We start from the raw sequence: 22,330 nt of genomic DNA on the forward strand, positions 1-22,330 counted from the left end.
ATTATTTTAATATTTAAAAATATTAAATGATTTTTTTTTAGTTTTTATTAATTTTTTAATAGAAAGTGGGTCACGAATCAAGTTACGTCAGCATTTAACTGAGAAATTAACAGAAAAATTGACGGAGGTATGACATTAGCATAAATTCGTAAAATGAGGTATGACATTGTCATTTTAAAAAGATGAGTATGAAAGTGTCGTGAGACCAATAGTTAAGGTAGTTTTTTGTACTTTACCCAATAATTTAATAGTCAATAAAAAAATTGTCAACCCAAAAACCCAGTCCTGCAATCACCTTCGATCCCGGTCCACATTTCTATACCTCATTCACTCTCTATTCTCTAAAAAAAATCTCAATACACCCATTTTTACACACTTTGATGCTCTTTACCGAATTGAACATGGATTGAGATCATCTTTGGTGACGGCTTGGCCCATTGGCAACAACTTCTAGGGCATCATCGTTAACATTTAGGCGATCAACATCCTCACAACCTTAATCTTGGAGAGCTTATTCGGCACTTCCCTGGTGGTCTGGTGTTGCAAAGAACGACGATGTCTGCCTTGAGATAATGAGGTTATAATCGAGGTGCGTCCATTGTTGTTTGAAAACTATTTCCACATCCCCTCTTAGGCCTTAGTTAAGCCTTGTGCCTTTGAGAATTTATGGAAAGGAACTCTCTTTGGAGTAGGCCCTACTATAAGAAAAAAATTCCATTGTGCAAAAAGGCATATAGACAACTTTTTTAATTAATTATTAAACCCACATCAACACATAACAAATTTTTTTTACAAAATTATGGCAGAATGATCATATTGATTTGCCACACCTATTTTCAATGACTACATTGATTGATTTTCAATTTCAAGGACCATATTGATGGTGTGGGTCAATTTTAGGGACTATTTTGATGGTGTGGGTTAATTTCAATGTGACCATTATTGATAAAAATCCGTAAATCTTATGGGGCCCATTTATATGCCACATTAGCACTTAATGGAAATTTTAATAGAATTGTGACGGAAGTACTACATTGATTTGCGATACTTATTTTCAAGAACTACATTGATTGATTTTTAATTTAAGAACTATCTTGATAGTGATGATCAATTTCAGAAATTATTTGTGATAAAACCCCTTTTGATTAATTAAAGTATCAATCATTCTAAAAAAATAAAAAACTACTATCTTACTTGCAACTTTGAATTTGATTCCTAATTTTGTAAGAGTAAATCGCATTCTCATCTCGGTTAAATTCTTTGGGACTGTTCGATAATCAAAGAGTAAAGTACATGTGCTGGAAAATTATGCGTTCTTTAAATATCCTCCAACAAAATTGAGCTCATCGGGGTTGCCAACACTACTTCATGCTCAGATATTATAAGTTGTATGCCTCATTAATTTATTCGGCTTTGTGGATATCTTCACTAGTTTTCTCTTGTCGATTGCTGATCATTTCGATTAGGTTAACTTAATAACTGATTTATGAATAAAAATTTGGCGATTTCTTTCCGACCACATGGTCACAAATGTTGGTTGGACGGATGAGAATTTTGGTAAAGTTAATATATTGTTGTTGGACATATTACTATTTTGGTAAAGCCATGTGGCCTATCTTGGCATTTGATTATTTGTTGGCTTCCTTCTTATCAATTTTATAAATTTGTCCAGAATAATTTTAATTGAACGTTTTAACTTATTCCCAAAGTTTGCAAATAAATCTACACAGGGAAGTCATATGCTTGTATGCCACACGGTACGTCATGTGTTCGATTTTTATTTTGATGAATTACACGATAGTGGCCATAAGAATCTGAAATGCTTCTGTGATTCTTCTCTATTTTTAAAAGAGTGTACTGTCGTGACAAACTCACTAATTGATCTTTTTTTCTTTTTTTAATGAAAAGAAGCAACGTCATCTTAATTTGTTGCAAAAACCACAACAAGAACTCATATAAAATGAATTAATTGAGAATCTTGAGCACGTAACCATGTGCGATTAGAAAAATAATAATAATACTTTACAACTTTATACCAACAAGATTACCAAACTTAGAAGAATTTTGTTATACATCTTTTCATTTCTCTTGTGCTCTCTTTTTCTTCGCTGCTAGTCAACCAGTAGGAAAGAAGATCTGAGAGAAAAATCAGAATGCAAAACAATCACCTTGGTGGAACATGCGTCTACTCTCCCTCCTTTTTTTTTCTTGAAGAACAAAATGTATGAGAGCTGAGTCAAAACCTGAATCAAAGAAAAGATTAAAGATCATCACTTCACACAGTAATGTATTATTTATGTCATTCAAATTTTACGGAATTTTAAGAAAATTTTTTGAAGTTTCTGCGTTGACATGCTGAAAATACAGTTAGAAGATACCATGCAATAAGCATTTTCCACAATCTTTTAGGTTGAGATGTTTACGTAACGTTACACTCTCTAAAATTGAATAAATGGCAGAAGAATTGAGGACAAAAATAAAAGAAGTGTAGAATACGAAAACGAGAGTGTGAAAACCTCTACTCATATCTTAAAATGAGTTTTTTTTGTAAAAAAAAAATATTATTGGCACTCTAAAGTCATTATGCACTCTTCATAAATGTATTTTTATTTTTAAATACAAAAAATTTAGAGAGCATAATGAAAGTTTTGAAGCGTCGATAATATTATCGCTTTTTGTAATTGGAATTAACGAAAGACAAACGTGCTTAATTGTGGGGTCCACCACCATGATCATTGCAGACATGAAGAACCAAAGATGGGGAAAAGGATTCTCCCCGGATCATTTTCCTAGGGATCTTAGGGATTCAGTGATCTCACCCGTTTATTATATATCGTGCAATTAGAAATCATTTCAAAATTTAAAGTTTAAAATTAAATATAAATAATACCTAACGAAAATTGACTACACGATATACAATGAACAGATAAAATCACCGAATCCCCAGGATTCCTAAGATCCCTAAAAAAAGGATCATCGGAAGGATCCTTTTCCCAAAGATGGTAGTTCACCCACCAAATCAAAAGGAGGGGCTCTCGTATCCCAACAAAATCCGCCAGGTTTTAGGGGTTCTTTGGCCATTTTATCGTGGCTTCTCAAACTAAAGAAAATTAAATTCACTGCTATAACTACTATCTGTAATCCTCAATTAATTAAGTAGTATTTATAATGTGTCTGTGGAACGTCATTTCCTGGATTTCTGATAAGCTCATCTACATGACCCCAAAATAAAATCACGATCGCTCAACGAGTTTTGTCCCTTTATGTTAATTTCTTGTGTTCCCTTGTCTCTCAAGTTATCATCAAACATTCAAACCTATCAAGCATTTCATTTTAAACCAACTACTTATTTGTCTCGCTATTTACCTCTCTTTTGTTTTTTTTTTTTGGAAACTCTATTTACCTCTTCTTTCGGTTAGATGAAAGTTCTAATTGACACTTTCAAAAAGTCATTCGTTTCTAATGTTATTTTATTCCTAAATTTTGTCGCAGAGGAGTTTAAGTTAACTATTTTAGCGTTCCAATAACATAACTTTATATTTGTTGAAGAGAAATACTAAGGACACTCTCTCAAAAGTGAGACTTTATATGAACTCTCTGCCACATCATATTTTTTGCACAATAATTTATAATATGAGCATGAAAATCAAAGTTAAATTGTGAGGTGATAGAGAGTTCATAGAGAGTCCCAATTTGAAAGAGTCTCTTTAGCATTTCTCTTGTTGCAATTACTCAAGAAAATTGTGGTTAGCCACGGCTCACGAATTAGGGGTGGGCAAGAAACAAGTCAGAGTCTAATTTATATGACGAGTTTAATTCTATTTTATCATTAAAAATGAGTAATTTCAGACTGAAATAAATCAAGTTATAATTAGTAGTGTTGTCAACAAAGCAAAGAACTTGCAAGTGACAATTTACCACAGTGGTGAAAATGAGTTGAAATCCGTGCCTACATTACGTGTGGATTCGAAATCCGTCGGTGGCTAATTTAACAAAATCTATCATAGGACCATAAAAATAAAAAAAAATAAAAAAAACAAAGCAAAAAACTTATCAAGACAATAGTCAAATAGCTACATCATTTTCATTTGTTGATTACAGTCAAATAGCCCTTACATGACATGGTTTAGTTTTGATTTAAAAAAATAGAGAACCAAAAATGGTAAGGTATTTTATTTAAACTCAAATTACCACCACTAACTAGACTTATTGGTTCTAGTTGTAGTTGCCTCCACTTGGTAAGACGAGGTCTTCAGTATGCTACCATTGTAGTAAGTACTGCAACTTTGCTCTGGGTAGCTAAAATCGTATAACAGTTGCTAATCACCAGGCACTCATGCAACAACTTTTTACTCTCCCTGTTTTCATATCGTGGAAGGTAGAGATATATGAGTTTGACTGGACCTTTTGAGAAGCCAATGTTTCTGGAGGATCTGCAATTTTGGTACCCTTGGGATTTCGAGAGGATGTGAAACGTTTCTGACCTCTTGGGCCGGCGCCTGCCGGAATCGTGTGTGGATGTGCTTGTTCTCGTGGCGTTTTATTGGTTCCTCTAGTTTGTTGGATAGCGTGTTCAAGGGATCCTACTTTGGACGCCAAAGCCAATTTTTATTTATTTACTGGAGTTCTTGGCTTTCGAGTGACTGGTGAAATATTTCCAAACCAACACCTTGTTCTACTCTCGTTCTCCTTGTCTCTTAGATTACTTTTTTTTTTTTAAATCATAATCACATTACATGTAAGGAGTCATTTCTTCTTCAATGACGATGTGACATTAGTTTATAAACTTTATAAACGAAACCATTCTTTCTTCTTACCATCATTTATTAGTGACGATATGACACCAATTTACCATACAAACGTATAATTGAAACTGTTCATTCTCCTTATAATCATCTAATGATAATCTCAAGAAAATTTTATTGCATTTAAAGACAGTTTAATCATGCATGTGAATCAAGCATATTTATCGTTCATCACGAGGATGCACTTGTCAGCATAAACATTCATATGTTCGACATGTACGAATGGCTAAACAACCTCCAAATTAACGAGTTTTTCTAAGTATAACCTTTAGACAATGATAAATATAATGAATGATTTCAATTACTAATATGGTGAGGAGCGAAGTAATGTTTTTGAAGGAAGTTGAGGTTCCATTATAAAATTAATTGACAATATAGGGAGTAGCCCAACTACTTGTAAGCACATACAATGTCCCTTATTTCCCCAATATTGGGAGATTCATACGAACTCAACATACCCCATTGCTCTTGGAAAATTTCAAGCCTAACATGTGAACAAACACAAATTGGGTGATGTGGAATATGCTGTCATTCACACATGGGACAACCTGCTTTGATATCATGCAGGAAGTTGAGGTTCCACTATAAAATCAATTGGAAAAATGAGGAGTAAGCACATATAAAATTTATTATTTCCCCAATGTGGCATTTATATCTCAATAGTTTTATTAATGCTCAAAACTTAAAGGCCAACAAAGGACTAGTATGGGCAAGCCTTGGTGAGTTTTAAGGATAAAACTGATGTGAAAACAAGATTGAAGTGGTTCACCCGTAAAAATGGGATACGTCCACTAGAGAATGAGTAACATGATGTATATTTGTTGTGAATAACAATAACTCTCAAGATAAAGTAATCCAATTTTAAGGGGTACTTGTACCTTTATATTGCCCATGAATGAGCCCAAATAATCTTTACCCTTTAAATTTCTCACCGCTTAAATGAGCTACACTAGCAGAATTGGCTTTTAGAGCCAGGATTTAAATAATGAGACTACAATTTCGAACAAAAAAAATTTCATTCGACCATTTGGTGGAGCACCTGATGGGAACATGTTGATTCTTGCCAACATTTGCCGAATACTTATGCTAACATATGTCACCAACTAATATGATATATAAAGGTTTGCCAAGGGTGGCTACAAGAAACTGTAGAATAATGTTGAAGACTATCAAGACTTGTCAACTGAGACATTTCATCAAGCATTTGGTGCACACAATAAAGTCGCACAAAAGTAGAGAGAAAAGGAAGATAGGGATGTTAAAAAAAAAATAGAAGAAGAAGTAGGAGGAGGTTGTAATTTAGTTTGTCCTAATTGTTTATATGATCAAATACAATACACATACAAATATACATAGAGTTTTGAAGTTGTTGAGGTCATGAACAACCAATGACCCCATACTGGCTCAACCACTACCTCTACTGTTAGACAGACACGTGGAGAAGAAGTGACATCCGCGAAAGGCTACTTGCTTGGTTTTTCTCGTCGACACCCCTTGAGCGCAACGTTTGTTCGAGGGTGGTTGAAAATCATTTAAGCCGAGAGCTAGGTTTGACAGTATTGGTGTCCATTCATAGACTTCCTACCATGTTCCTTCATAAAAGACTTCAAGTGCTTTTGTGAACGCATAAAATTTTTAAATTTGTATGCAATCATTGTCAGAAGCGCTTTGGTAATCAACAAAAGCTTCTGATTATTTTAAATCCGAACAATCTTGAAATTTTATTGAAATTCAAAGTGATTTTTGAAGACAAGTGCTTATCCAAAAAGTGAGTTTACGAACCCTTACGTGTTTTTAATTTTTTTTATGCCTAACTTACTTAGAAGTGTTTTCGGTTATTAGAAAGCACTTCTAGTAAATTCTATATATTTCATTTACAAAATCAATGATATTCGAGCACAAAAATTACATATGAATTTTTGAAACATTGTTGCAACTGTAGGTATTCACAAACTCCTACATTCTCCTCGTTTGTGTTCAAAATTTGGTACCTTTGGCGTTATAACCGGCACCAAATCTCTCTGAAGTTCTAAACTCACCTCCACCACAATACCTTCTCTACCCTTCTCCAATCTGCTTGCGTGTAGAACAACGGACAACTGGCCACTTTATCTTCTGCCACGTCACTCCTTACGAAGGCCATTATCGTCATCCTGCTATTCTTCCGACGCTCAAAACCTTACACACACACACCCCTATTTTACCAAAATAACCCTCTTGCAAAACGTGCCTCCATTCCCAACCCAGCGCAGGCAAATGTAGAAATAACAACAAAATTGTTGACCTATTTCTTTTACGTTTATTTGTCAACTTTAGCAAAAACTAAAACTTTAGCCACTCTTTAATTCAAATTTTATTCTGTTTTAAGTATCCTACTTACAAATCTATTTTTTGTTTTTAATACTGCTATCCATACTTTTTTTTTAATTCTCACATATTGTTATTAATTTTTGATCGTCAAATCAAATAAATTAAAGAAGATTAATGACAAAAAATAAACAAAGATGTGTAAGAGGTAAAAATGAGTGTGCGAATAATACTATTTTTTTAAATGTAAAAAAGAGAAAGGTCCTATGTGAGTTTTTTATTTAATCAAACAATATTATCTACACTAAAGAGGGGGAAGTAGGTTAACCCTCACATTTTATGCTATGTGATTGTCCACAATTGCTACATTGCTAAAAAATATTTGGAGTGTTAGATGCTTCGCAGAATTAGTTTCTACGATAATGGGATAGATGCACCAATTCTAAGCCCCAAAAAAAAAGAAAAAAAGAAAAAAAAGAACATAGGTGAATACCAAGTAATTCATTAGGAGGAAAATGATACATCACTCAATGATCTAGAATCATCTCTAACTACAATCGTATCGCAACAAAGTATTTTTGTAAATCAGTATATCATGATGCATCTGACTAGTTAAAATAAATATTTATCTTGTACAAAATGGAGAACAAAACACAAGACTTATTAGGCGTTAAGGTTTGTAGAGATAAATAAGCTTACTTAATTAGGCTACAATTACATTCATTTCATCTTCAACTAAAGACGTCACACTTCATTGATTCTCGGCAGTGTCACGTCTGAAAAAGAACTAATAAAACTCCTTAAGGAGAGAAAAGTTGCTTTTTGATAGCCTTTTGAGCTTACTTATATAAAAACAAGCGAAACTGATTGCTGCAATCTTAATTTTACAGCGAAATTCTTTTGAAGGTAACATATGAGGACAAATCTAAGTAGTTTGTTCAGTCTGTTTTCTTGGTCTTGTAGTTTCAACTAGTTCGGAACTTCGTACTCAGTTGCATCAAATTATGAGATTCTGGATGCATAAATTATTTTGCGAAAATTATGAAAAGAAAGAAAAAGAAAAACAAAGGGAGGGAGGAGAATTTTGATTTTTATTTTCCAAGATTTGATTTATTTGATCGGTAGTATTCTATTTTCCACAGCTTTGACCAGTCGTACTTTTTTTACAGACTCGGACACATCCCACCGCACCCCACCCCACCCCCCTAAATTCCCTCTCTTTCCAGGGATTTCTCTCTCTCTCTCTCTTCTGTTCCCTCCCTCCCTCCTCCGTCCGGTCCGCTTCCCCGTCCCATTCTCCGACGCCGTTTCGCCCCTTCTCTTTTCTCTTCTCACCCCGTAAGTTCCTCTCTGAACCCCCTCTTCCTTTCAAACCCGCCATCGGTCTCTCCGCAACCAGCTCCCAAACAGTCCACGGCTTCGAGCTCAGCTTCCTGTCTGCTCGGAGTCAAAGCTCAGAACTGGAGGTCTTAGGGTTTCGGCAGATCTGCGCGGCGTAGTGTAGATAGAGAGAGAGGTGAGCAGTCGTGGTGACGGTGACGTGGCCGTTGATGGTATTGCACGGAGGCGCGAGAGCGAGTTGGACGGTAGATGATGAACGGAGCTCCTGTGAGGGATCGGAGAGGGTGGTGGCGTTACGATAATTTCTCTCACATGGAATGGCAGATCTTGTTAGCTACGGGAATGCCAACCGTGACATCGACCAGGTCTCTTTCTCTCCAAATTCTATTTGCCTAAAAAATTCTCTTCGCAAATGTATCAGAAAATACAAAGAAAAATGAAATTATTGCTAATTATTTTGTCTGTGTAATTACATAGAAAACCAAAAGATTTGATTTTTCTTTTATCCTCTGTTTACATGTCAAAAGTGGAAATTGGATGGATAGCTCTTTATTTTTAGCTTTATAAATTTAATATTTTGTAGGTATGTGGAAAATGTGAAGGAATTTAGATATGGTAATTGGAAAACAGCTTTCTAGGTACAATTATTGGGCACATAATCTTCTCAAGGCTTTGATTTATGAGGTTAATTTCTGGCTTCATCGTTTCGGGCTCAATGGATGCAGTAATGGGTGCTTTTAGAGGACCAAACAGGCCCTAAAATTCAAAACTTTTTTAATTTGGTATTTTTCCCATGTGCATTTGCCATGTCGACAACTGGGTTTGCTCTGAGGGAATGTGTAAAGTACTGACATCTTCAAACGATAACTGTCTAGCGATTATTGTGACAAAGTGATCTAATTGAAATGGCATTGCATGTAACCACATTTTAATTTCTTCGCAGGGTGAAAAACCTAACTTTAGAAGACGCATAGGGTTTTGTAATATCTTAAAAGTTTGGATTTAGTGATTTATTCTCTTAGTCTCAGGATAACGGTAAATGAATTATGATATGTCTTGGAAGGTTGTAACTTGTAACTGAAAGAGAACTAAGTTGCTATGCTTCTTGAGTTGGAAGTCACAAAGTCTGTACTGTATGCGGTAGGAGTTCAGTGTAACATTATAATTAGAATAACATTTCATTTTGGTGTAGAATTCCATATCCAAGTAGAAATGATACTACTCTTTTGTATGAGTTATTATGGTCGTATGTTTAGTGCATACACTCTTCATATCTTTCTCATGGTTTTGAATGTTCCTTAAATGATTTGCAGGCAATAATTGCTCTAAAGAAGGGTGCTCAACTACTGAAATATGGTCGTAAGGGAAAGCCTAAGTTTTGTCCATTTAGACTTTCTACTGTAAGTTTGTATTTAAAGCTTCTCTATTAGGATTTGTTGTTAAGATATTGGTGGTTTGTCTGCTCCGTGGAAGGAATAAAGCATGGGTGCACAATTATTAAAGTTGAAATAAAAATTTATTCCACAATTCCTGCACGGACAGACAGTAAAGTACAATGTATTACACTTGTAAAAGGATGTGGTAAAGAATGCTACAAAACATATTTTAATTGAATTTCCCACTTAGCAGTGGTAATATAGTGCCATTTAGGTAATTTCTTTCTTTTCCCACAAGTATACAATTTCCAGTTGTGCGTATAACGGAAAAGATAAAATTTATCAAGTTTTCTTTCCGCTTATTAAATTAATAACTGAAGGGTAAATCTGAGATAATCGAGGTTTCGATCCATTTGGAAGATTAGAACCAAAGGGTTCAGTAGGCGGTTTGCCTGAGTCTATGGCATATTTCATTTGATAAGAGATTTGAGAATTTATTCATACTGTAGTTTGAGGTCGGTCAAGGCAAAATATGGTCTATAGTTCTTGGAGAAGCATATTATTAATAGTCATGAATAACATTTCACCTTGTAAGGTCTTGGAATATGTTAAATGTCAGTTGGCATTCGTTGTGCTGTTACGTTGCTGCGTATCTACGCTGCTTTGTGTTTTGACTTATGCGATGTAAAATACTGCTAATGAGATAGCTTTTCAGTGGCCCTTTTATGGTTCTTGCTTGTGGTTACATTTATTGTAATTTGATTCCTAAATTTGTGTGCTTCTTAAATGGCTTCCATTTTCTACTTACTGCTGCATTTAATAATTTCAGGACGAATCATCTTTGATCTGGATTTCAAGTAGTGAAAGAAGTTTGAAGTTGGCTTCTGTCACAAGAATTGTTCCTGGACAAAGAACTGTGAGATATTTGATATCACTTTGATATAATTTTTAGTACCTGACTAGCATATATTACTGCAGGTTTAAATTTTAAGTCTTCTAGTGATACTTATTCCAATTTCATCTTGTTACAAAATTTGTTACAGGCTGTCTTTCAACGATATTTGCGTCCTGAAAAGGATTATTTATCCTTTTCTCTTATATACAATAACGGAAAGCGGTCTCTTGATCTGGTTAGTGGTGGAAGTTCAAAATGATATCTCTCATTACGTAGTTTCGTATTTTATTTAATAATACTAATATTTATGATAAACTGTTATGTCCTTCCAGATTTGCAAGGACAAAGTTGAGGCAGAAGTGTGGATTGCAGGCCTCAAAGCACTAATTTCCTCTGGTAGTGGTGGGCGTTCCAAAATTGACGGATGGAGTGATGGAGGCCTCTACCTTGATGTAAACATACCTACTTAGAAATCTCCGTTGTGTTAGCTTTTATATTTTGTCTTGTATTGCAGTTATCTGTGTTATATCTGCATCAGGCTGCTGTGTTGGAGCCTTTGAGCTAAATTTGAAATGCTGAAATACTATGCTTGTATAGACATATAGTGTGCGCGCGCGTGCGTGCGTGTTAATATATATATATATATATATATATATATATATATATACACACATAATTTCTTTTTCTTACCTTTGTAATTTTTGTTTTACTTTATATATAATTTTTTTTTTTTTTTTTGGATTTTAGTTCTCTTATTACTTTAATGACTAATGAGTCATCTAACTTTATACTTTAGTTCATATGATTTTATTGTAGTCATCCAACCTTTTTATGCTGAAACATTACACACGCACATACACTTTGGATGTATGAAAGTTTCTCTAACATTTTGATACGTATAAGTACACCTGTTGAATGATTGCCTGCTGATCAAGTCTTTGGGTATTTCAGGATGGCAGGGACTTGACATCAAATAGTCAAAGTGATAGTTCTGCTAGCGGTGCACGAGATAGTGGCTCTCCAGAGATTTCTGTTAGTTTCAAAACAAATTCACCCAAGAGTTTTCCGCCTGAAAATTCCCCGGTTTCTGAGAGGTCACATGCTGCATCAGACCAGACAAAGATGCAAGTAAAAGGATCTGGTTCAGATGCATTTCGAGTTAGTGTTTCAAGTGCTCCTAGCACTTCAAGTCATGGTTCAACACCGGATGATTGTGAAACTCTAGGTGATGTGTACATATGGGGTGAAGCTATTTGTGATAGTGTTGTTAAGATTGGGGCTGATAAAAATGCGAATTATTTGAGCCCGAGATCAGATGTGCTTGTCCCTAGGCCATTAGAGTCCAATCTTGTTTTGGATGTCCATCATATAGCCTGTGGGGTCAAACATGCAGCCTTGGTCACGAGACAAGGTGAAGTGTTTACATGGGGAGAAGAATCTGGAGGACGACTAGGGCATGGTGCTGGGAAGGATGTTGCTCAGCCTCGTCTAGTTGAATCTCTGGCAGCTACTGGTGTTGATTTTGTGGCATGTGGAGAATTTCATACTTGTGCTGTTACAATGGCTGGGGAACTTTATACATGGGGAGATGGCACGCATAATGCTGGACTTCTTGGTCATGGCACTGATGTCAGCCATTGGATACCAAAGAGAATTTCGGGTCCTCTTGAGGAACTTCAAGTTGCTTCTGTAACTTGTGGTCCATGGCATACAGCCTTGGTAACATCAACAGGGAAACTCTTCACATTTGGCGATGGCACATTTGGTGTCTTGGGCCATGGAGACAGAGAAAACATTCCATATCCGAGAGAAGTAGAATCCCTATCAGGGTTGAGGACTATATCTGTTGCATGTGGGGTGTGGCACACTGCTGCTGTGGTGGAGGTTATTGCAACACAATCTAGTGCAAGTAGTTCATCAGGTAAGTTGTTTACTTGGGGTGATGGAGATAAGAATCGACTTGGGCATGGAGACAAGGAAGCCCGGCTTGAACCGACATGTGTTCCTGCCCTTATCGACTACAATTTTCACAAAATTGCTTGTGGGCACAGTTTAACTGTAGGCTTGACAACGTCAGGACATGTTTTTACAATGGGCAGTACTGTTTATGGTCAGCTTGGAAATCCCAATTCTGATGGAAAGCTTCCTTGCTTGGTAGAAGACAAGCTTGCTGGGGATTGCGTTGAAGAAATTGCGTGTGGTGCGTATCATGTAGCAGTATTAACATCCAGGAATGAAGTTTATACTTGGGGAAAGGGAGCTAATGGGAGGTTGGGCCACGGGGATATTGAAGATCGGAAAACACCGACTCTCGTTGAAGCTTTAAAGGATAGACATGTGAAATATATTGGCTGTGGTCAAAACTATACAGCAGCTATTTGTCTTCACAAATGGGTATCTGGTGCTGAGCAGTCACAGTGCTCTGCTTGTAGACAGGCTTTTGGGTTCACAAAGAAGAGGCACAACTGCTATAATTGTGGACTTGTCCACTGCCATTCATGCAGTTCAAGAAAAGCAACAAGAGCAGCACTGGCTCCTAATCCTGGAAAGCCATATCGAGTTTGTGATGCTTGTTATGTGAAATTGAATAAGGTGTTAGAAACCGGTGGTAATAACAGAAGGAATGCGATACCTCGCTTGTCAGGTGAGAACAAGGACAGGTTGGACAAGGCTGACATAAGATTGTATAAGTCTGCTGTACTATCTAATATGGATTTGATAAAGCAATTAGATACTAAAGCAGCCAAGCAGGGAAAGAAAGCCGACACATTTTCACTTGTCCGCTCCGCTCAAGCACCTTCATTGTTGCAATTAAAGGATGTTGTTATGTCAACTGCTGTTGATTTGCGGCGAACAGTTCCCAAACCAGTTCTTACACCATCTGGAGCGAGTTCAAGGTCCGTGTCACCTTTCTCGAGGAGACCAAGCCCTCCTCGTTTTGCAACTCCTGTTCCTACTACATCAGGACTTTCCTTCTCAAAAAGTATTGCTGATAGTCTGAAGAAAACAAATGAACTTTTGAATCAGGAAGTGCTAAAATTACGTTCACAGGTACATAGTTCATACTTTTCTGGACTTTATGGCTACTTTTTGTAAACCTCTTGACAGGGGTGGTGGGTTTGTGTTTGACTATTTGTAATTATTATCTTTTAATAATTTGATTATAAATGTTTTTTTGTAAGGTTGAGAGCCTTAGACAGAGATGTGATCTTCAAGAATTAGAGCTTCAGAATTCTTCGAAGAAAGTACAAGAAGCAATGGCATTGGCCGCAGAGGAATCTGCTAAATCTAAAGCTGCAAAAGAAGTTATAAAGTCACTAACCGCACAGGTCATTTCTTCTGCTACCTGCTTTCATTTCCTAAACTTTCTCATGATCATCGACTTGTGTGTCATATATTTAAAAAACATTTAATTTAATCATTTCTTATTATAATATTGAATTTAATAAAATAAACTTCAGAGTAGAATAGTTCATGAATTATGTACCCGTGGTTTATCTCTACAAATGAAACTGTAGGCTGTAGCAATAAGGAGCCAATGGTACAAGTTTTTCATACTTTTTTTTTTTGTCAGTTGCAATCTTCTAACCCTGGAACTTGAATTAGTTAAAAGGTGTTCATTACTATTGAGTTAGGTAGCTGACTCTCTACTTTTTTGGTCGAAATTTTTCAATTTATGTTGAACTGCCATAGTGATGATCGTGGTTGACAATTATTTCAGCTCAAGGATTTGGCAGAACGGCTGCCACCTGGGGTTTATGATACAGAGACCATAAAGAAGGCATTCCTGCCAAATGGGTTGGAGCCAAATGGCATTAACCATCCAGATTCTAATGAAGAGCAGCATTCAAGATCGAATTCCATCAGCAGTTCTTACTTGATCTCATCCTTGGGAATTGACTCTGCTACAACAAATGGAAATCATGTCCCCACTCATTCACCCAAGGATCCACTTGGAACGAATGAAACAAATGTGCAGCAGAGTCTGGAGCTTCTGACCTCCAATGGGATGATAAACTCCCCGGATAAATTACCCAATGGTGGTGGATCATTTCAGTCAGTCAGTAGTAGTGTGTCTGAAACTGTTGATGGCAAGGAATCCGGGCCTTTTCAAGATGGGGAGAATGGTGCGAGGTCCAAGAATTCTCCATCGCCTGCTAATGGTAATACAGTTGAGGCAGAATGGATTGAACAATATGAGCCGGGTGTCTATATAACTCTTGTGGCTCTGCGGGATGGAACTAGAGATCTCAAACGAGTGCGCTTCAGGTACTATTGGTTTTTGCTAGTTTCTTAATATGATAAATCTGTCAGCTGGTAGCCCTATGATCTCTTGATCATATTGGCCGTAACATGCCACATACTCGGTGCATAACTTTGCTGTTATGGATCAAAGATGGAATAATCTTGTAATTAAAGTCTGATAATATGCATTTTCATTTGCAGCCGAAGGAGATTTGGAGAGCAACAAGCAGAGATCTGGTGGTCAGAGAATCGTGAGAAAGTGTACGAGAAGTACAATGTCCGTGGGTCAGACAAATCATCGGTTGCTGGCTCAGCTGCACGCAGATCAGACGGAGCCCTTTCACCTGCCTCATCTCAACAAGCTTAGCAAAGGAGGGGCAGGAGGGAAGTCATCCATTAACTTATTTTGTACGAATGACTGTAGGTGGTGTTGAGAGGAAGCAACAAAAGGGTGGTGTATGAAGGGAAGCATTGCAAACCTCTTTTCCCTTTATTTTGTTCATCACCTTTCATTCCTTCCCACTTTCACCCAATTATTTTTTTCTTTTCTTTTTTTTTTTCAAATTGAATTTCGCTTGTCCATTTAATTTACGGGTATTTGCCCTTTTATACACCTGTTGTATTGTAGTGTATATAAAATCTTCGTTTCTGAGACAATCTGAGCAAATGAAAGTTTCTCTTTTAGCTCTTCCATGCTTGTGGCCCTTAAATTTTGCAATCCTCTATACCAAATGAGGTAAAAATTTACAGGCCCTGCATGGCGAGGAAAACTTACGTAAACCAGGCGAACCATGTTTGCTGTCCAACTGCACTTGCAAAATACATACCCATGCTTTTTTTCGGTCCCACTTGACCCCACTAATCCCATTTCGTGTGAGAGAGTTGCTCTGTCAGATAGTTATGCCGAAATTTCTATTCTAAATGACTTTATATGTATGTTTCCGTATATTTTATTTATTTTTTATTTTTTTAAATATAGAAAGTATCTCACCATACATTGTTTATAAATGAGTTGCCCTTTCATACAATCCCGATATCGTATAAGGTGGTAGCGTACTTTTGATTTCCAGGTCAAATGGTACGCCAAAACAAAACTGATGGCTCCAAGAATTATACACCAATGGGAGTTCGAACTCTTTGCTCGTTTACCACTAAAACAACCTTTAGGATTTCCATATATATGATGTTAATCGAACAATTGTAGCTCATTCTATCTCCAATATTCAAATACTAACGTGATCATTTTCATAATACACAGAAAACTTACACTGCAGATTCTAACTTGAGTGAAAATTTTGAAAAGCCAGTAAGGACCCCAATTTGTTTTAGTTTTAACCAAACCCCTTTGAATCTTGCTCCCACCAAAATCCAAAGTAAAATGTAACATTCCCAGTCTTTGACCCTAGGGACTTTATTTTGAGGATCACCACTTCTATTGCTCTCATAGGTATTAGGTATTAGTCTCACATCTCTCTCTCTCTCTCTCTCTCTCTCTCTCTCTCTCTCTCTCTCTCTCTCAAAATGGCAGTTTGAATTTAATGCAAGATGTGAAATGGCTTAACCAACTTATTGCTAGCAACCAAACTTTCATGGGATGTGGGTCAATAATATTTACCCCCTTCAAAAACGCAGGCCAAGTTAGACTTTTGTTGATTTTGTTTTGTAAAGAACTGTCAATTTTTTCCATACTTCAATTTTAGCTAACTAACCCAATTTTAACCTTAATGTGGACAGCATATTATTTTTCTTTCGTCTTCACCTTTTGCTAGTTCACTCCATACATTTTTTGTTTGAATTTTAAAGTTTAGTGTTTAGCAGGGAAAATAAACTTAGGAGAAGATTGGCCAATTATAAAAGTTAGGGGTGACCAACCAAAATTAAAGTTTAATGGGGGAATGGCCAATTATAAAGGGTTAGAGGGTAAATCGGATAAAAATCAAGTTCAAAGAGAATATTGACAACCTCTTACAAGTTCAGGAAGAAATCAGCCAATAACTCACTTTAGTATATATATTTATTTATTGAGTGAATTGCCAATTTAGTTCATGAATTGTCACCTAAGTGAAAATTAGATCCTAAACTATTTTTTTAACAAAATCAGTTCTTGAATTATAAAAATTTGATATACATTGGAGGGCAGATTGGTAATTTTACATAAAAAATAGTGTATGAAGTTAACTTTGGAGGGTAAATTAGACGTTAGATTTGCAACCTATATGAATTGTTAAGAGCTTATAGACGAGAAAAGAACGGTATTACACTCTAAAGTGTGTCAATTGACTTAAGTTGACGAAAAATTGGATCAAATAGCTTTGAATATAATAGTAAGGATGAAATTAGTAATTTTTAATCAATTTAGGAACTTATTTTACTGAAAATAATAATTCAGGGACCTAGTTTTTCACTTTGGTGATAGTTCATGACTAAATCAACACTTCACTCTTATTTATTTATTTATTTTCATGCATGGTGTTTCATAGGTGACTTTTTATCCGTTACAAATTCACAAGAGACTTCTGTATTATTTAATAAATGAGATATACATCTTTTGCATTTGAATAGAAAAACGTAAACAAACAAACAAACAAAAAAACATAAAAGTCACATTAGAAGTGGATTATTCTCCCCTTGTGTTTGAAAAAAATGTTGCAAATAATAAACTAAGAAATGTGAGTGAGTTTCTTTCTTCACCAAGTTAAGACTTTTGAATACTCATCCCCCGCCCCTCTTTTCCAAAACGCCTTCCCAGCAGCACCAACCAAAAGCAAAAACACAGAAAATAGGAGAGAGAGAGAGAGAGAGAGAGAGAGAGAGAGAGAGAGAGAGAGAGAGAGAGAGAGAGAGAGAGGATAGCTAGGAATGATGGGAAGGCATGGAGCAAAAACAAGTAAAATGATGGGATGACATGTCAGCCTATAATATTTAAGAGGATCACGTACGTCCATCATCACTCACTCACTCACTCACTGTTGTCAAAAGATTTTGAGTTTGCTCTCACTCAAGCATTAGTACTACAGTATTGTTCCTACCCAGCTAGATATATATAATGCGTACTCTTTCTTTTCTGCATCATAAACTTATGGAAGGGACAACTTCATCTCATTGGCTTCAATGTAATTGCATGAATTCACTCCCATTATATGCAAATGACATGCAGAATAAAAACAAAGTAGCAGAAAATATGAATTAATGTTTGATATTTTTTTCTTCCTTTACAAATTTTCCATATTCATCAGCTGGGATATTTCAAGGAGGATGCGTATATCCGTATCCTTAGACATTAACTTACAGAGCTTTTTTTATGCTAGCTTCTCATCAAATTAGGCTCCGAAATCAAAAACAAAACAAACAAACAACAAAATAACAAAATACACCCACCAACGGCCATGTACATTACCCATCACCAGTATTAGTTCTGGGCTGAAGAAGATTTGAGCAGCAGCTACATCTACCTTTTTCTGTAGAAATATGTCTTCAAGGTGAGGAGCTTTGTAAACCAATAGCATTGTGCTCCTTGGAAGGACCAGACGGTGGAATTGGCGTTGCCTTTGGTAAGAATGCAAAAAAGCTACTCTCATGCAGTTTCTGATGACCAGAGGCAGGCTTCAATACCTTGAAAACTTGACTGCTCTGAAGTACTCTTGAGCTTTGAGTGTGGCCGACCAGAAAGACGAGCAGCAATAGCGCTACTACAACAAACATATCATGTCTCTTTCCCATTTCACCAAATAAATTATTGAAATGAAAAGCCTATCTATACAGGAAGAAATACAACAACAAGAAGCAAATCGAGAAAGAGAGAGAGGACGGGGGGTGTTTGTTGTTGTCAAGCCTGACGAGTGCAAGGAAGTGAGATTACTAATGTGGCACAAACTACAAAGACTGATTACTTGTACTTTATAGATATTTATACTAATGGGTATGTAACTGAAGCGGTTGAGAGCATTTACTTCTGCATGCACTCAGAGATTTTGTATACAATTGACTCTCCTTAGATGTAAATAAGTAAGAAATTAAGGAACAAGCTAAGTATTTTTGTGAATGGCTTTGGGGTACAAATGAAAAATTGTGATATGAAATGGTATATAACTGAAGCGGTTGAGAACAAATACTTTTGCATGCACTCTTGAGATTTTTTGTTGAAGGAAGAAGCTAAATGTTTTGGTGAATGGCTTTGGGTATACATGAATGAAAGTTTGTAAATGAAACGGAGGTACAAATACAAAACAACGAGGAGGGAATGTGCAAACACGAGGAAGTAAATGCAGGAACTGAGTAATGTGCCCTTAGATGGAGATGTTGACTCTGTGAATTTGTGTGTCTGTGTGTGGGACTACTGACTAAGCAAGGTGCAAAATCAAACAAAGGTAACATGTAGTAATAGTGTTTGAATCTTTCTTTTTTCTTTAAGATTACTTGAACGGGTCTTTAGGAGGTGTGTTTCTGAGTCATCACCAAAGTTATGAATGGATAGAACAAAAAAGGCAAATTAAAAGATATATGGTGGGAAAGTTTTAAGGGAACGAAATTTGGGAGTAAATAAGGGGAGGCTGTTGGATTGGTTGGTGAATGTGTGGGTCTAATAATTAATGGCCGACTAACAGTTCTGATGTACATATCTTGCACAAATTGAAAAACATGTCCCTGTCTAGTTCTAACATTAAGGTAGAGTCTATAATCTATCTAGGCCTCTTCATCATATGATATCACAAGTTACATTCCCAAATTCAACAAGGATTTCACTTTAGATCGCGTATCTGTTAGTCGGATATGATATATCAATTTTCAACTGGTTATACTAATTAACCTAATAAACGGATTTCATGAGGAAATTGTAGTAATAGTCCTTTAACTTTAATTTAATTAGAGTAATAATCGCTCAACTAAAAATCTGTGATTATTGGTCTCTTAATTCATCAAAATGTACAACGATGGTCCTTTTCGTCAACTCCATAGAACTTCTGTCAAAATGAGTCATGTGTCATGCATGTGAGGCTGAATGGGCAAATATGAAAACCAAATAAAAAAAAAATTGTAGCAATGATCCTTAACTTTAACCCAATTGGAGAAATGATCTATCAATTTTAACCAAATTTGAGTAATGAACCCTCAACTTTAATCTAGTTGTAGCAATTGTCCTTCCAACATGACTCATTTTGATGGAATTCTGATGGAGTTGACGAAAAAGACCATAGATGTACGTTTTGACGAGTTAAGAGACTAATGGTCATGGCAAGTGGCTCTTTACCACAATGGTGGAAAAGTATTGAGTCCTTGCATAACAGCGTGGGTTCAAATCCTGTTCGTTGACTAATCTAATATCCTAATCTAATAAAATCTATCGTCTGACAAAAAAAAAAAAAAAAAAAAGACTAATGGCCATGAATTTTTAGAGCATCTCCAAAGAAGATGTCAAATTTGAAACATCAAATTGATATTTGATGGCTTATGTGGCGAATTGACATGTTGTACAATTTTTTGATTCACCCGATATGTTAAATGATAATTCCATTCTGAATTTTTTTTTATCACTTTGTGGGGTCTATTTATAGAGGCAACCAATCTAATTCTTAGAATACACAACATTTATTATATGCATTAAATGTAATAAAAAAAAAAATACTAAATGCATTTGACAGTAGAAGACTTTACCTTCAATTGACTCAGAGCCATGTAGAAAATTGAAGGCTCAGTTTGAGAGAGTTTGCAGCCATTTTTTACTGTTATATACTTATATGACAGTTTTGACATCTCTTTTGGCGATGCTCTTAGTTGAAGAATCATTACTCCAACTAAATTAAAATTGAAGGACCATTTCTATAATTTTCTCGGATTTCATTTGTTGTAGAAGAGATCTAATGTAAGTTCCAGCTATGTCATGGTTAGACGTCCATATACACATAGCGACACCGTGAAAGTTATAGTGTAAAGGGATTACATTTGAGAGAAGCTCTAATTTGTGAAACATCAAAAGCTTGAGAGAAACAATATTTTTAATTATAATTAAGATAAATAAAATATATCAAATTAAAACTTTAAATAGTCCTGGAAAACCCTTGTGAAAGAAAAACAAAACAAGACATCACAAAAAAATTGAAAATTAATTTTAAGACTTAAAAGGTGTTTTTAACCTAGGAAATTTTTTAAACAAATTGATCCTATTTTTCAACAAAACGACGAGTTGGACTTATCTCTTTCTTTCCTGTTCAGAAAGGTATTTTGAACCATCATTGAAACACTATTTACACTAAAATTCACATTTTTGTTATGTTTGTTCAGCCTTACGTCACACAAATGATATTTAGTCATTAAAACCTACATAGTCTATATTTTATCAACCATCACGCATGAATGACTGAGCTTTACAAAATCATGCACAAATAGAGACCATTCGTTTAAGTATAATTAGTTTGTGTCCCTCCATTCTTGGAGGGTGGGGAGGGTTATGTATTTGCTGGTTATTTTATGTTGGGGGATATAAACCCAATTGGGGTTCACTTTCATCGCTTTTGGGATTTGGACAAATGCAGACGGGGCCTCATGTTACGTTCTCAAACAGGAAAGGGGTGATTCAAGTGGTCCCATTTGGCACTTGCTGTATAAAAATAAGATGTGGGAGAGATGGACTGATGGAAGGGAAAGCTGAATCTTTCTGTAATCAGATCTCAAACCTATGAGTTTTCATTAAAGGGAGGGCTCTATGTCCATGCATGTGGACCAGGACAAGTTGATGCAATTTGTCTATAAATGATGAAACAGTCGAGTTGTGGGAAATATGTAGATCGATTGACATGAAACCTTTTTATCTTGTCCAAACAGTCATCAAATTCTAATATGTTGAAAAGCTGTGTGGAGAATGGATATAATTAGATGACTAGATTTCTTCATAAGTAATCCATTTACGTACCTTAGTGGAGTGTATATTGTTTTTGTGCTTCTTCATAATCCCAAATGATCGTATAACTAATATGGTTATGATAAGCCAATGTTCTTTGATAAAACACAAACTGTTGAGATGTGAGTGATTATGTGTTGATTGGTAGCCAACAAAATACACTAAGTTATTATGATACATTTATCAACAAAATACGACATCCTGCACTATATGTACAAGACTAACCATAACTCATAAATCCTAAAGCTATAAAGCAAGGCGCACCTCTTCATGTGGAAACTTGGTATACCAATTCATCCAAATTACAATATGTAGTATCATCGAGTCTATATGTTGTAATGTAAGTGAATTGTTGATATAACATGATATTATTACTGTCATACTAAATTTTCTTAACAAAAATTAAGAATATTGTTTTGTCCAATCATAACTATTTTCGTTGACGTTTGCATGACACAACCAAAAT

At 35.7% G+C, this 22,330-nt stretch overlaps 1 protein-coding gene across 1 annotated transcript; it reads left to right on the forward strand.

Moving 5' to 3' along the window:
• Positions 1–8,055: 8,055 nt before the first annotated feature.
• On the forward strand, positions 8,056–15,626 carry LOC137728754 (PH, RCC1 and FYVE domains-containing protein 1). Its single transcript, XM_068467510.2, has 9 exons — positions 8,056–8,818; positions 9,767–9,853; positions 10,659–10,745; positions 10,873–10,959; positions 11,057–11,176; positions 11,676–13,775; positions 13,907–14,053; positions 14,446–14,993; positions 15,171–15,626. Exons 1-9 carry the CDS (start codon positions 8,771–8,773, stop codon positions 15,334–15,336), a joined length of 3,390 nt encoding a protein of 1,129 aa, XP_068323611.1. The 5' UTR covers positions 8,056–8,770; the 3' UTR covers positions 15,337–15,626.
• The last annotated feature ends 6,704 nt before the right edge of the window (positions 15,627–22,330 follow it).

The sequence above is a fragment of the Pyrus communis genome, chromosome 10, assembly GCF_041283825.1.
Source record: "Pyrus communis isolate YQ-2024b chromosome 10, ASM4128382v1, whole genome shotgun sequence".
Classification (NCBI taxonomy): domain Eukaryota; kingdom Viridiplantae; phylum Streptophyta; class Magnoliopsida; order Rosales; family Rosaceae; genus Pyrus; species Pyrus communis.

Bases quoted from the DNA above. Each gene is read 5' to 3' on its own strand.
- LOC137728754 (XM_068467510.2), top strand. From the start codon at position 8,771: ATGGCAGATCTTGTTAGCTACGGGAATGCCAACCGTGACATCGACCAG. The intron at 10,960-11,056 runs GTTAGTGGTGGA...ATGTCCTTCCAG, and splicing joins GAAAGCGGTCTCTTGATCTG to ATTTGCAAGGACAAAGTTGA. The intron at 14,994-15,170 runs GTACTATTGGTT...TTTCATTTGCAG, and splicing joins CTCAAACGAGTGCGCTTCAG to CCGAAGGAGATTTGGAGAGC.